Raw genomic sequence first — 16,406 nt, 5'->3', positions numbered from 1 at the left:
ACACCATCACAATTTCAAAAAAATCCTTCAAACGGTTTCCCAGATATCCATCGATGGAGTTCGTGGTGGGACACCCTGTATATATAAGTTAACAACAATGCGCTGATCGACTTCTGTTATTCACAATTAGAGACTGACTATCAGATGTGATGTTAGTTGCATGAATTAACATTTTTTTGTGTTATTTTTTTAACATTGTATAAAGGTATTTTTCATGAAATATATTTTTTGTGATCAACAATTTTTTACATTTGCCTGACTGTCGTTAATTGACATTTCTTTCTTTTTCAGAACAAATTCAACAATAGTCCTACGATAAAGTTCCTAGGAAGCGAAAATGGGGTGAGTAATTTTAACGTAAAATAAATTTTAGTGGCAATGTTAATTGATTAAATATGTACCTCTTTTAAACTTACATCATTGAAATTAATAACTTAATTACATATCCCTTACTTCGATGTAATTTTACTTACTCAGTATTGTAATTTTGAATAATATAATTAATACATTTGTTGTGGAATTCATCCAGGAATATACTCGTATTGTGTTACCCTTCGGTGCACTTGTATTTCCAAATGGTTGAATCACTTTGGTGACTACAGAGACACTGTTGAGGTTCAGAATCAGAAATCCACTAGTGTTTAAAAAAAAATAGGTATTAAAAATGATAGAAATAACATAACGGGTATCGGACACTAATAGTCCGAAAATATGTTAGTTTCTAAAATATAACAGAAGTTTTCTGAAATCAAACATCAACCAAATGAATCCTGAATTGATTTTTTCTGAAATTCGCTTGAGATATTCTGAAACACAACTGATACTTTCTGAAATACATGCAAGAAAACCGTATACCCAAGCAGAATCATTCGAAAAATGATCGCACAGACGCCTCCAAAGCTATCGGGCATTAAAATTCCACCTATAGAGCTAATAAACCCCAAGTGGAATATGCGCGCAAGAATCTCGTGCATCATCAGCGAAACTTATGGCCATCCTTGACATTTCCCAGAAACAAGTCGAGTGAAAGAGCGACACAAATTAAAACAGACGCATACGTTTATTAGAGCGAGAGTGTGTCTTCTAGACACTGCTATTTCTAATCAAGTGGATATACAATAGATCTTATATTATCTATAATTTTATGTACAAGGTGCAATGTCGTAAACATTTGGATTTGTAGGGTTAAGAAAGGTTATCTAGATAATTTTTTAAACTCTTATAATCGTTTTACTTTTACCAGTTTCAACCTAATAAATTAATTGATCAAGGAATTGGCCAAGAAATTGGAGACGATAGAACCGGTTCTGGTTGGTCGATTTTGGGAATTTGTGGTTCTTAATAAGTATGTGCCAATTACAGTTACATTTTAAACTCTTGGTACTTGTTTTTATTTTAAATAGTTATAAAATAGCTTTAATTAAGCACTACTGAATAGTGTGTGTGTGGTTTGTTCCACATAAGTTGACTGACCACCAAATAATTGCAAAATATTTCAGGAGGTGCTTGCTGAAGTTATTTTGTGAAAAAAAAGTTCATGTAAACGTAGGTCAAAATATGCTTTGTTTCCGAGATACAGTGTTTAAATTTTAATTTTTTATCTATTTTAATTAATAATTTCAGAGTTTTAAGGATATTGACTTTTATTTAGAAATATTACAGCAACCTACTAGATAATGTATCAATAAAAATTAAAAATACACAACTTGCAATAAAATATGTTTTCTTTTTTCCTCAAAAGCGATACATCTTACGAAAAAAATTGATGAAACCAATTTCATTCATTCAAAAGGGGAAAAAGTCAGTTTTTTATTAAAAAAGATTGTGGCATTCTCGCACGAACGTCACTGGTGCAAATAGAAATATTCGGATCACCCCAAAAAATGCACATTTATCCTTGCAAAGCGTTCTTCAAATTTCCAGTCAATATCTTTGACTGAAATAATTAATAAAAAATTTAAATTTAAACTGTCTGTTATAAACGTTGTAGAGCATAAAATTCTACATAAAAATGGTTTATTGACTTTCTCTTGTACCGTTAAAATTAACACAGTTAGGGTGGCCAGAAGTTAAGGTAAGATTTCAAAAATTTAAAAAAAATAAGCAGAAAAATGAATGAATTTTATAATTTTTTTTTCAATCGACTTTAAAGAATGTAAAGTTTCTTTTCAGAGAACGATATATATTTTTTAATTTTTAATAAAAAAGTTATAACAATTTAAGTTTTCTTAATCGTTAACTTTTATGATTTGACATTAAAACAATTTTTTTCTATGCCGTTCGATTGATTATTTAAAATAATGAAAAATTGCTTTTAAAATTTGGTTTTAAAAAAATCACGTTCGCTTTATAATTGTTATAACTTTTTTATTAAAAATTAAAAAATATATCTATTTCTCTGAAAAATAGTTTACAATTTTTAAAATAGATTGAAAAAAAATTATTAAATTCATTAATTTTTTTTGCTTGTTACGATTTTTTATATTTCAGAAATCATCCCTTAACTTCTAGTCCCCCTAACTCTGTTAATTTTAATAGTACAAGAAAAAGTCAATAGACCATTTTTATGTAGCATTTTCTGCTCTACAACTTTTATTTTTTTTGTAGCTCTTACCCCTTCATTAGTTATCATGAAAACCCCCTTTATTTTATCTTTTTTCGCCCCTGGCCGAGAATTGAAAAAAAATTAAAATTTGGGATTAAGTCGACAAACTTTAAGAACTTCCTAATAAAAAAAAGAAAAAAGTATACATTTCTTTCCAGAGAAAAAATTCGAATTTTTTAAATAACTTCTAAATGAAGAAGGCTATTTAAGCCAAATTTGGCATGGCACATCTTCTTATAAGATACCATTTTTCCATAGAAGAAGTAGAAGTCCCGCAAGCAACCAGTGGCGGAGTTATGGGGACTCACTCATTAAATTATAAAAAAATTAATACGGCCCTACTGAAAATAAAAAATGATGTTGTTTTTAGATAGAACAGTTTATTATTGACAAAAAGTGTACATTCCCTTTTTTCCTAACTCTTATAGTTTCATGGCAAAATGGATTTTTCGGAAGGATGCTTCTGGATTCTATCGATAAACTTTAAAATGAACCTCAACAAAAGTTTTCGAGTAGGCTGCTGTCAAGCAATGTTAATTTGACGTTTTAAATGGTATTTTGCGAATTGTTGCATACATTATCCATTAGATAAAGCGTTGAAACTAATAATAGAAATAAGTCCATATTTTCGAACAATGAATATGCTGATATGGTCTTTGTATATGGTTTTTGTGATGGAAATGCCACGGCGGCTCGCCGTGAATATGAATTAAGATTTCCTCATCGCAGGCTACCAGTAAAGGAAATATTGCGAGACTTCTATGGAAAAATGATATCCTATAAGAAGATGTGTCATGCCAAATTTGGCTTAAATAGCCTTCTTCATTTAGAAGTTATTTAAAAAATTAGAATTTTTTGAAAAGTCTTTAACGTCCTATATATTTCGAAAATGAAGCGTCTGGAAAAAAAATTATACTTTTCGGAACCAACAATTAATACAGCAAAACGCAAATGCATATAAAAAAACATAAATATTCGATGAAGTAATTTTAACGACTGTCTAGCCAAAAAAACGTGGAGGACATTCGGTGTAAACAAAACTCTCCTACGAATTACCAAAGAATATAAATTGACGTTAGACTTTGTTAATTAATTTCAATCTGTGTCTTCCTTAAAGTTACCAAAGTCAACCTAAGTCGAAGTTACGAGGAAAAACTTTGTCAGGGTTAAGCTATTGAGTAAGAAATAAATATACTGTACTCAATGTTAACCCAATGAAGATATCTGATTAATATCACGTTCCAATTTACTGACTAACAATAAGTGAGTCACACTTTTTCAGTGAAAGTTCAATTTTTTTCGAAAAAACGTTATTTTTACCCACATAATATTTTTACTAATTACATAATCATCGCTGATGACATAAGATAAATGTTTTAACATGACACTGACATTATCTTTTAACTTAGTCGCCAATTGTTATCGATTCTTGTTTGGTTAATATCAATCATTTTAATTGAGCTAGAGTTAACCGCTTTTGTCGTATTGTTGGCAGGTCTACCGATGTTAGCTCAATTGCTACACATTATGTAGGTATTGTTTAACATTCCCATTTTAGTGTCAAATACCGATTTATAAGCGATATATAACGTCGTTTTACCCAACATATAATTTTTGAAGCGAAATGTATCTTATAAAGGAAAATTTAATAAAATATTTGAAGGGATAAATGTGCTTCAAGTTTGTACAATGAAGGGCAACTTAAAGTCCCCACTAGTTGGATCGCTCTCATTCTCTTGCGCCCCACCTCAAATAATTAGGTATGTTTCGGACTGGGAGTGTTGTTTGGAAATATACACCGTGGCACCAAAAACTGTTGTATTCAATAGGGTGAATAATAATTAATCCGATAACAGTTGCATTTGATATTTTAAAATATATTATTTTATTAATGATATGTTAACATTTCGTAGTTAGTTAAATAAGAATATTGAATTATTTGTTTTAAATAAAATATTATATAAAAACTATTTACTTTTTTAATTATTGTTCGCAACATTCAATACCTGCATATTTAAAGTTTTTTTTCCATTACTAGAAATATTCATACAGGGCGGGCCAATAGTGATAATATTATTCCTATTCCATACAGATAGAGAATAATTTTTAGGCGCCTTAAGGGGGACATTTTTAAAATAGTATGAAGTATACGGGGTGATTCCGAAGGCCGCATCAAACATGGTTTTTAAACGCGCGCAATGACCCGATTTTTTATATTTCATATTTTAATCATGATAATAATGAAATAATGATGGAACAGTAAACAATCTTCATTTTGATTCTGTGTTTTATATACAAAATCTTTCAGACAAAATAACTAATGTTTTCGGGAATGAATCAAACATATACCTAAATTGCAAATGAAAATATAAAATTTATTAATAATGTATACACTATAAACGTAAAAGGTAAAGATGATTTTCTTAAAAAAGAAACAATTTTGTTTATATTATACCACTTTATAATAATAATTGTGTATTACAATTATGTAGACCAAATCTAAATTCACTCATCATATATCTCTCTAACTATAAAACTAATATTAAAAATAATAAACGTAATTGTGCTTGGCGCATAAATAGCTAATACTTTTCAATTAATTTAGATGTCAACTATTAATAAACAATGAAACTTTGATGTAAATAAAAATACGTTATTTTTAACAAAATATATTATATATTTTTTATGACAATAAATATTTAAACGATTAGAATAATAATAATAGCAGTAACACTAAAAATAACAACAATATTAATAATAATAATAAAGAATAATAAGAATAATAATAAACGAACTCATAAATTAATGAAGTCTGTTTACACAAAATTGAACTTACCATTGTATTGGTGTGAATAAAAAATCAGTTGAAAACAGTAAATTAATCCCCGCAACTATTAAGTCATATTATGCTGTTTACAAATAAACTCAGTGCTTTTTACGAGCAATAGCAAAAAAATCGGGCGAAGCATCTGCGGGAACAACTGAATTCACGCATGCGGTCTAAATGCTACTACCATTACCATTTATTAGCCATTAGGCAATACCTACGTATTTGTCTATTACGCGTGTTTCTGTCAAGATTGAGTTTTTTTTTATAATTTAAATTGTTTGTTGTTGCTGTTATTAACACAAAACAGACATATATTGTACCGATCAGGAAAAGGCTTAAATAATTACTCTTTCCTCCAGTGGAATTATATCACAAAACCTGAATATTTACTAAAAAATATTAGTAGGTATTTATTTATTGCATTTTATGGAGGACAAGGGTATGATAATATCAAAAAAGTAACTCGAAAGAAGTGACGTTAAGTTGACAAATTACAAATAAGTAAATAAGTTGCAAAATTACGTGTTTTTTCACTTTTTTTACTACCCATGAAAATCTAGACGACATATCGGAAAAATAGTTATTCTATGTTGGCGGCATTTAGGCAATTAAATTACCTATAATTTAGTTAAGGTATCTAAAACCATATTTCACTAATTTGTTAACTGTAAAAAAAGCCGAACGCGGAAAAATAAGTTTTCGAAAATTAAGCATTATTATTGCAAAAATAGATGGATGTTGATAAAATTTATGGAAAAGGCGGTCAATCCAAAGATCAACATATGTGCCTAGGGCCAATTCGATTGACCGTGAATGAAATTGTTGCTCCAGGTATTTGTTAATTAACTTCGTTCGTTTTTTTTTGCAATTAATTGTTTAATTAAACGTTAATTTTAAGAAGTTAATATCGTAGATATAGGTTCTATTTGATCAAAAGAAACGTATCGAAAAAGAAAAATTTCAAAAAATTGTCATTAAGTTGCCTTTTATAACTAACAAAGTAGGATGTGAAAAACAGCGGTATAATCAAATTGACCCCAGGGTTAGGCAAAGGTCGCTCTGGAATTCGTTCTTTTTGCGTTAAATAGAGCTTATTTTTATGGTAATTTAAAAAAAAAGAAAAATCACCTACGCCTCTTTGTTCTCAAGATAGCTTTATTTTTTTATGTAACTGTTAAACTATTGGACGTATCGGATCGGGATTTTAGAGACAATTAAAGAAAGGATAAAACTTTTATTTTCAGAAAGTTTTACATTAATAGTTCATGTAACAAACGCGCTAGCAGCAGTAAAGTTAAAGTACGCGGGAGAAGGAGCGCCTGGTCCGTGCACGCACGTGAACGCCACCTTCGTCGCGCGCAAGATTTTTTAACCGAATTTGAAACGTTCAAGTTAAAAATCAAGCACGCTAAGAGAACGATGTTCACGCGCATGCGCGGGCCTAGCGCTGCCACGTGCAGACTGTTCATTAATGTTATATTTTACTCTGCTAGCGCGTTTATTACTTACATGAACTATCAATGTAAAATTTCTGAAAATAAAAGTTTAACCCTTTGTTTAATTATGGTCTCTAAAATCCCGGTCCGTATACGTCAAACAGTAAATTAACAATTAACGTTATAAGAAAAGCCGTGTCGGGAACAAAGAGACGTAGGTGATTTCATGTTACGAACTGAATCTCCCTGCTGTCAAAGAGCATCAATTATTCTAGCCTTTTCCTGATCGGTGCAATGCATGTCTATTTTTGTTAATATCAGCAACAATAAACAATTTACCCAGCTTTATATATTAAAAACCTTATTTTATGATGTCGAGTAGTTGTTTAGTTTAGTTATCTTGTTCTTGAGTATTTTATTAGTGATTATTTATTTATAAGTAATACTATACCCAATAAATAGTTAATAATATTAAAATAAAAATTATAGTAGACTTACATTTTAAAATATGTTTAGAAAATAAATACGCTTTCGTAAGTTTTTGAACAAAATTTATAAAATTCAGACCGATATATAATCTAAATTATTTCTGCTGGAATTCAAATAACTAAACCTGTATTTAACCAAAAAATGTAACTTCTCTTAATAACAAAAAGTTAGTTTACGTGTAACACTACTACATATTTAACAATCTCTTTATTACAATAATGAATCAGACATTAATGTATAATAATTAAAAGTATTAAATTAAAATCACGACAATGAACAGGTTACTATACTACTGGAAGTAGCATGCCATTGCGAAAAGTGTGGCTGAGAGACAGACAGTATCTCAGACACGCTGTCTCACTCTAGCACGCCGCGATTGGTTGGAGCATTCATTTCCAACCAATCGCGGCGTGCTAGAGTGAGACCGCTTGTACTGAGGTACTTTTTGTCTCTCTCGCACACTCAGCCACAATTTTCGCAATGGCATGCCTCCAGTAGTATCTGCTCGAAGGATTCGCCATATTCTTAGCGACTTTTCCTAGGGTGGAGGTAAGTATTTAAAAATTGCCATACGTAATTCATTCATAAATCATACTGATTGATTAGTATAGTATGTGATAGAGATATATGATAATTGAATTAAGATGTTGAGATATTTGGTCTACATACAGTAATCAACAATTAATTATTATTACAAGAAAAAAAATTAAGAAAATTATCTTTATCTTTTACGTTTATAGTGTATAATATTATTTATTAATTTTACATTTTCATTTGCAATTTATATATTTTATTCATTTTTGAAAACATTAGTTATTTTGTCTGAAATATTTTGTATATATGAAATATAAAAAACGGGTCATCCTATTTATAAATCATGTTTGATACATCTTTCCAAAACGCTCCGTATACTTCATAATATTTTTAAAATGTCCTCTTTAAGGCACCGCTCGATGCCCTAATAAAATATGTATTTTCTATCTATATGACATGGGAGTAATATAATCACTATTAGTCCACCCTGTATGTATTGATTTAAGACAACATTTATAAATGAATATCTCTAATACAGGAAAACACTAAATATGCAGGTATGTGGATGTAGTGAACAATGGTTAAAATAGTAAACGGTTTATAACATTTTATTTTTAAAAAAATCTTCAATATAATTATTTAACTAACCAAGAAATGTTACAATACATTACATATCATTAATAAAATAATATTTTAAAAAATATCAAATGCAACTGGTATCAGATTAATTATTTACCCTATCGAATATATCAGAGTTTTTGGTGCCACGGTGTAGTATATCTCCATACCGCACTCCCAGTCCGAAACATTCCGTAATTATTTGTGGTGGGGCGCGATAGAATGAGAGCGACCCAACTAGTGGGGACTTTAAGTTGCCCTTCATTGTACCTAAGTGTTTGTAAGCGCACAGGTTCTTTCAGATGCTTGAATAAAAGAAAACAGGATTTCCCACACTTAAGACAAGATAGGTATTTATGCCACAGACTAGAAAATAAATGCATTTTATTTTCATACTTTCTAACTAATTCGATTCTATGTCCACTATAAACGTATTTTATGTCTAAATTCTTACTAGTATTATTTTAACAAGGATTTTTATATTTAGAGAAAGTAGGTTTTTGTAATTAATCTTTATTAATATGTGGTTTTCCGTTTCCTAAATTTACCCGTACGTTTTTAGAAATCCTCAAATTAAAATCCGTCGTATTCGTTCATTTCTATTATAGTATTTCCTCTTTGTTGGTGTGATTGATGCAAGTAAAAGAAATAATGATTAAAATTGCCTTGAATTATAATGACGTTAAATTTATAATTTAGAGGAAGAATTGGCACCAAACAGATTCCTTTGAAGTGAGAAATAATGATTACTGTGACTAATTAAAAAAAAAATTGGGAAATACTTGTGCTTAAACTGAACATTGCAGTAAAATGCAATAATGTTTTATGAATCATTTAAAACCCACTCTTTATTGTCCCGTGAAACTAAAAACTCGCATTGTTTCTCGTAGAATGGCTAAATTTAACTAAACTCATTTTGGAAATTATTTAATACTTTTTTCCATTGTGATATTTTTGTAACTATTTTATTACCGGTTGAAATAGGTTTCTCTAAAACAGCTTAGTTTAATTGCGCATACGAATTTAACTTTTTATCTTTATTAAAAAGTAAATGTTAGTGAGATAACACCTACAACTAGCAGAGAGTAACCCACTAATCTGTACTTAGGTAGTTTTAGCCAATGATATTTTGAAAAACTACTCTGCTGACTAAACCTCCGAGCAGCACTGACTTATACATTGCACCGCAATATCCAGTAAACGACTACTGTTGATCATGTTGATAGATAGAGTCGTCTCACCTACAGCATACTGATGAGGACTAATAAGTTCGAAATCGGACTGTCAGGTGGATCTACTGACAAATGATTTAGCTGTTCATTAGATATTGCAGATGCAATTCAATACTGGTCGGGGCCTAAGTCTGCAGAGTAGTTTCCCAGGAAATCATTAGTTAAAAAATAAATAATTTTAACATTATATGAAGTACGGTCGTAAGAATGGAATGACATCATAAGAAATTTGCCTAAAGTTAGTCAATGCAAAATAATCTTAAATTTTATTACCTTAAAATTTTAATCCAGACGAATCTTTTTACCCTACTATTATTGTTAAATATTGACACCAATAATTTTTTGGCAGTTTTTTGTTTTTGTTTAATTTGGAAATTACGATTGCAAAATTAGTACAGCTATGGAAAAAAAGGTTTTCGAATAAAAGAAAGTATAGCAATAAATGGCAATTGGTAATGTTTTTGGGCTTTTTCGTTGTTTGCAACAAAAATTCGTTGAATGAATTCTTGTAACGGTTCCCATAATATAAAAAGTTTTTTATTATTCAAATGGGCTCCCTCTTAAGGTCATCATCGTTGACCTATCTCTCGGTAGCTCAAGTGGCCATACAGAGTTAGAACGGGTTTCGTTGGAAAGTTTTAGCAAGCGATAAACTTTTTGTTGTACAATAAACTAATAATATATTAATGGATTTTATTGTCCACCCAAACGTCAATTTTATGGCAATATATATTAAGCCTCTTCAAACGACGACGTATTTTTTGTGAAAAGAGGTTCCCGATGCATTAAAATTTATTGAAGCTATTAAATGCATATTCGCAATTGCTTAACTAGGTTTACGGTTCCTTTAGGTTATTGTAATTTGTAATATATTGAAAAGCTTTTGTCGGTCGAAAGACGCGCCTTTGTTTAGTAATTTCATAATTATCGGTCTGATTGTTGAAGGAAGTACATACATTCAAACGAAAATAGTAACGGTAAAAAGAATACGAACTTCAATTTTTTCCTACCTTGTTTTTAAATATAAAAAACAGCAACATTATTTAAAGAATTTAATTTTTTAAAGTAGTTAAACACGAGCAAGGTTTAATGACATTACTCATCAAATAGGAACTAATTTTAATGTTTTCTTAAAATTATCAGATTATCAAATTACGATTGTATCCTTTATCTTATTTAAACATTTTTTTATGATACATTTAACTTTAACTGTGCATAGGTACAATACAACTACAATCGGGATCATTATCGGGAGCATAATTGTTATAAACTGCGTTTTAGAATTTCAAAATTGTATTGTTCTTTCTTTTCTCGATAAAGAAAAATGGTTGATATTATACAGGGCGTTTCAAGATTAATGAGCCAAACTACAGAGTGTTGAAATTTGATTAAGGATTGCCTTTCTGGCTCCCGGCATATCTGCCACTGGTAAATTAAAATCATTTAATCAAATCTTTTAGAGGTAGGTGTCAGTTAACCTACTTAAAATTTTGTTGAAAATCTTTAGATCCAGCAATTAATTGATGCTACACTACTTAGTCTTTTTATCACCACCAATAAATAAATAATCATTTGCAGACACAAGCAAACATTATCATAACAGTGAATAATTGGTTTGAACTCTTGTTAATAAGATTATGAAAAGTATTAATTACAGACGATAGTCTATATATAATTATAAATGTGGTAAAAATATGTAAACAGCAGAAATGTGTTGCACAAGCATAGACAATATTCACATGGAGTTGAGTGGAAAATGATGGATTTTTTTTAAATTCTTTAAATCATGTTTACTATAAATAGTTTAGCGTAATCAGGTTGATAATATGATGGAAAATGTTCGCAACTAACAATTGATAAATTGTAGTATCGCAGTAATAGGAGTTGCGGGAGTCGACGTGTCAAACACGTGATTCATTAATTACTCTGAATCAAACTAGGTACTCAGTAGTTAGTTACAAATTAAACAACTAACGTTATATGTGAAAATATTATTTATACATATTACAATTTTCTTTTAATTGCTGTAAGTTGCTAAGATTAATGCGATTCGCGACGCGACGGGCTCTGCGGCAAATTGAAATACTCTCACTGTCAATGAATTTCATGTTCTTCACCGTGTCTATTAGAAATTTTATGGGGAAAAGTGAAATTACACATAGCTAAATTAATGTTTTGTGATCGCAGTCGAACGATAATTCTATTACAAAGGTGCCCATAATTCCATCGTAAAATTGAAATATTAATACTTGACGATATGTCTTACTGCAGAAGCATTGGATTTTCTTATGTGGTGTAACTGACATTTTTAAAATACCTTACATAGGTACAGCTGTGGACAACATAATTGTAAATTGTCCAATAATTTCGTTGCGTTAAAGATTTTAAACAGAAACTTTTTTTCGTCCACAGCTGCACTATCCTGTTACAAAATCGTTAGACCCAATTCACTATTGTATCATCAAATAACTAGAAAGCGTTTGTTTTATTATTATTTTTACACAATTATTTGACAACTCAATTTTGTATTTCTGTTTGTTTAGCTTGATCAAAAAGGCAGGTAGAAATATATACATATTTACTGCTTTTAACATATGTAATATTCAAGTACCATGTATATTTAATGTAGGATATTGGTATCAGACTTGACAATAATTAGAAATATTATCTTTATCCGTTAATAACCAGTATGCTCGTTGGAGGTGATATTCACATCGAAATTTCATCATTGTAAAGCCGGCTAACTAAGACTTTGAGCAGCGTTTTATCCTGTTCTCATATTCGGTTGCTGTCTTTGAAGTTAACAATTCGAATACAAACGACAAGTTATATGTAAACGACATTCGCAGTCGCCGTACGCTAATTCTTGATTTCAATAAGGCATTTTGAAATGAAACAACGCAAATCGATGCCGGACTCCCGTCCCGAGCAAATAACCACACTGAATTTGAACTAGTTACTGCAGTGCAAATAGATGATCAGTTGATTAGGGCGATGCAGGGTCTGTCTAAGTTTCGCGCAATAATTCTTGATTAATTTTCTGGAACGCGGAAAATACTAACTGTTGTTCCTTGATGAAGCCGGCTTAAACGAGAAATTCCTCAAACGTGCGCTTTTTTACTTAACGACTTCCTAACACGAACTTAAATATCTTGCCAACTAGTCAAAACGGATTGCCGGGATCCTCTGTTCGCTAATGATTATTGGTCGACGCGGTTGCTATAAGTGCTAGTTACCAAACGGGACTTTTTCCATTGGCTCCGTAATTTTAATGAACAGGAGTTCTACCGATTACTTAACTTTTTGTTTTCGTCGCGTTTTTGGTTTTGGATAATGATGATGACCTGTAGTTTCATTGTGAGATGTGTTGTCTGTCATTACTGCAGTGGCGGCTAGTCGTATGAAGCAACTAAGGCCGGTCCTCACTAAAATTTGGCTTTCATACCTACTATTCTACTATTAACCTATATAAACAGTTACATAAATTAATTTCCAATTACCTATTACATTTATCAAAAATCAAAATAACAGTATAAAATAATTTGAATATTGAATATCTCGCCGCTTGCCGTTTGCATCAGCGTGGCATTGAATACTGTTACTTCCCACTAGTCCCCACCACAGTGAGGCCTGAAATTATTTGCTTGTAAGCACGTCACACTTGCCTACAATATGCTACAGTTCCCCCTCCACGTGAGGCGGTTAAAATAACGTGATTTACGAGGGAACTGAGGCCCGCTCACAACTGTTTATAGTTTTAGTTTGCGGTTAATGGACGCGTCGCATAGTACGCAGGTAGTATCTGATGTCAGTGTGAGAGATAGTACAAAGGGTTTAAGGCAGTTATAATAATTACCCTAAACTCGCAATAAAAATTGATAAATTCACAAAACCCTTCACAAACTATCCCACCGATTCTCCATCAACATCGAACCTATCCGTTTCTGTCCCGCGAGATATTTTCGACGCATATTCCATCACGGCAAAACAGAACGTGTATTGTTAAGCAAATAAATTGTAATGCCATACGTTATTCGCCCCTCGCCGTCCAGGGACCCCGTCGCGGGGGTGGGGGAACTGCGGATTTACGACCCCCCGACGAAAAGAAAGGTCAGAGCGACGTCGTGGCGCCGCGGCGGCATCCTCGTCGCTTGTTGCTACACCCGAACGTTGAACAGGAAGCATATATGTGTCGTCGCATATAAATTTAAAGCGATCGCGCCCCGACAAATGAACGGTGTATAGCCGGTTGATTACTCTGGACTCGGGAAAATTTTTTCAAACTCGGTTAATACAGGAATCAGTTAGCTTACTTATTCGGCTCCAATTTGTTTTTTGAAAGCTCTCCTTGCGACTATTGGTTGCTGAGATATCGATGGTTGGATGAAAAATAACACATTTGTCTTTAATCGTCGATATCTATGCAAGAAATTATTGCACAGTAAATCCAATGGCAGTTTTGTCTAAAGATCTTGAAACTAGAGACTTAATTAAAGCTTCAAAATGCTCATTTGTTTATCGCGATGTGAACATTTTTCACTGAGATACAGCCTTTTGAAAATCACTGAAAATTTTTTTCCAGTAGTGTAGTTATAACTATAAGTAGGATCGTATTCGATACAAAGTAGAGCAAAAAGTTGTCGGTCTTTTATCAAAGGAAAATAGTGTCATTTTTAGGAGGCGTAAGATGAACCATTTCAAATTTAAAATGAAATTGAATGTAAAATCTGAAATACCGCTGCATACGCACTGTGTTCTGGTAGTAGCTGTAGTAGCCCAGGTGCAACGAGTGTACGAAGTGGTCGGTTATACGTCAAATACTAACCTGGCGAGTTTGGTCGTATATCAAAGAGCGCCTCCAGAAAACAAGTATACAACAGTGGCGCGTACAGAGGTAAAATGTAGTATATACGTGGAATTTAAAAAACAAATTGGATTTGTAATAAATTACATTCAAAATACATAGTTTTTGAGATTAAAGGAATTTTTGTAGAAACAAGGGTGCCAGACGTGAACTGATCCCTTCTCCCCTTCATAATGTATTATTCAATATAATTCAATTATTCAATTATTCAATTTCTAAAACCCTTAAAAGCGTATGGCACTGGATCCCTTGACAGGCAAGGATTTATTATTTTGCATCGAATATGATCCTACTATAAGCCTTGATCTTACATAGTGTACAGCATGCGTAAGGTTAGTAGGCATGTTCATAGAACAACATTTCTGCTGACTTTTTTTCATTTTTTCTTATTCTTCTATAAAATGCGCAAACTTATAAAAAATCCCGACTTTAGAGGGTATATCAAAACCGCGGTTACAACGCTCTTCAAATCAGTTGCATAGAGAAGGATGTCGGCGTTTCTGGCAGCAACGTCGGGAGAAATCCTATTAAAGAAAGTCATAAAACTATAAATTCCCCCATTACCGTCGCTAATTCCTACTTCCCTGGTTTTGTTGCTTGCAATGCGTCTCCTACGACACTCTCACACAAAGCTTTTCTACGGGCCCACAGGGGACATACCCTGATTCCAAACTCGTCTCCAAACTTATACGGAATCAGGAAGGAGTTGATTAAAAAGTTATTTTGAGGCGATGCCCCCACTTGAATCGACGTTGACCTTTCGCATAATATCGCAAATTTAGAATCTTTTACTTATTTATTGAAATAAAATACCTACCGGGCAGAGCCCAATTACAGGATAAGTTACAATTTAAAATTAAGTCACAATTAAGAAGAAGAAAACATGTGGAGGAAAAACAGTGATATGTAAGGTTAGCCGTACAACAGCTTAAAAGTGAAGCAAACAATGAGAAAAATGTAGCACAAATAGTGCAAACAATAAAACAAAAAATTTAAAAGCATTTAAGAAAAATATGCACCAATACAAATAATAGATATAAAATAAACTTATAAAATACAATAAATTTATGATGTAAAAAGAGTAGAACACATAACAGGTCATTGAAAACGCAGCTTAACATCACCCAGTGTACAAGATATCTTGAGAAGATGAAGAATGACTTAATATAATAATGATCGTTCCGAAAAGCAATCAATAATAATAATAATAATAATAATGCGCTACATTGTTAATAATTGATATTAATAAACTCAATAAATTGTCCTCTATGAATTGTCAGTAACACAGTGGCGGCTTTGACATTGTGAATAGGTGAGGCCCGTTGTTTTTTTACTAGATGGGCAAAAATGAAAAAAATACATCTGGAAATTTTTAGTTGCACTTACAATATTATAGAAAAACTGAAGTTCACGAGCAGGATTTTCATTCAGATTTTATAAAAAACAATAGGCAACTACATATTTGGTTATTTTATTAATCCGCTCTCAACTGAAGAAAGAACACCATGGTTCTTCAGTGGTGTATACATATCGCATGTAAATTACATAACACAATGTTCTTTCTTCAGTTTTTGAAGCTTCTTCAATTATTAGTTGAAGACTTGAGGTAATTAAAGCACATTTGACCTCAGAATCTTGCTCAGCTGCAAAAATAGACCAGAATCCAAATATCGCATGTGAATCACAGGCTACAATATTCTTTCTTCAGTTTTCTGAAGCTTGTTCAGCGATTTGCTGAAGACTGATACGTGCTAGAGCAAAAAATGATGACGTATTCGTGTCCAGCGCTCAAAAATAC

General features: G+C 31.7%; 1 protein-coding gene across 2 annotated transcripts in view; it reads left to right on the top strand.

The window, feature by feature from the left end:
* The window catches only part of LOC108913052 (RNA polymerase II elongation factor Ell), a 119,032-nt gene that overhangs the window by 66,935 nt on the left and 35,691 nt on the right, over positions 1-16,406 (top strand). For both annotated transcript variants that reach the window (XR_001964605.2, XM_018718583.1), the window contains exon 2: positions 292-342. Coding sequence is in view for 1 of the 2 variants with exons in the window: in XM_018718583.1 (XP_018574099.1) it covers positions 292-342 (51 nt within the window). In the remaining variant the exon portion in view is untranslated. The remainder of the gene's footprint in view (positions 1-291; positions 343-16,406) is intronic.

Source organism: Anoplophora glabripennis, unplaced genomic scaffold (genome assembly GCF_000390285.2).
Source record: "Anoplophora glabripennis isolate ALB-LARVAE unplaced genomic scaffold, Agla_2.0 scaffold1, whole genome shotgun sequence".
Taxonomy (NCBI): domain Eukaryota; kingdom Metazoa; phylum Arthropoda; class Insecta; order Coleoptera; family Cerambycidae; genus Anoplophora; species Anoplophora glabripennis.
This window is presented reverse-complemented; position numbering and strand designations above follow the sequence as displayed.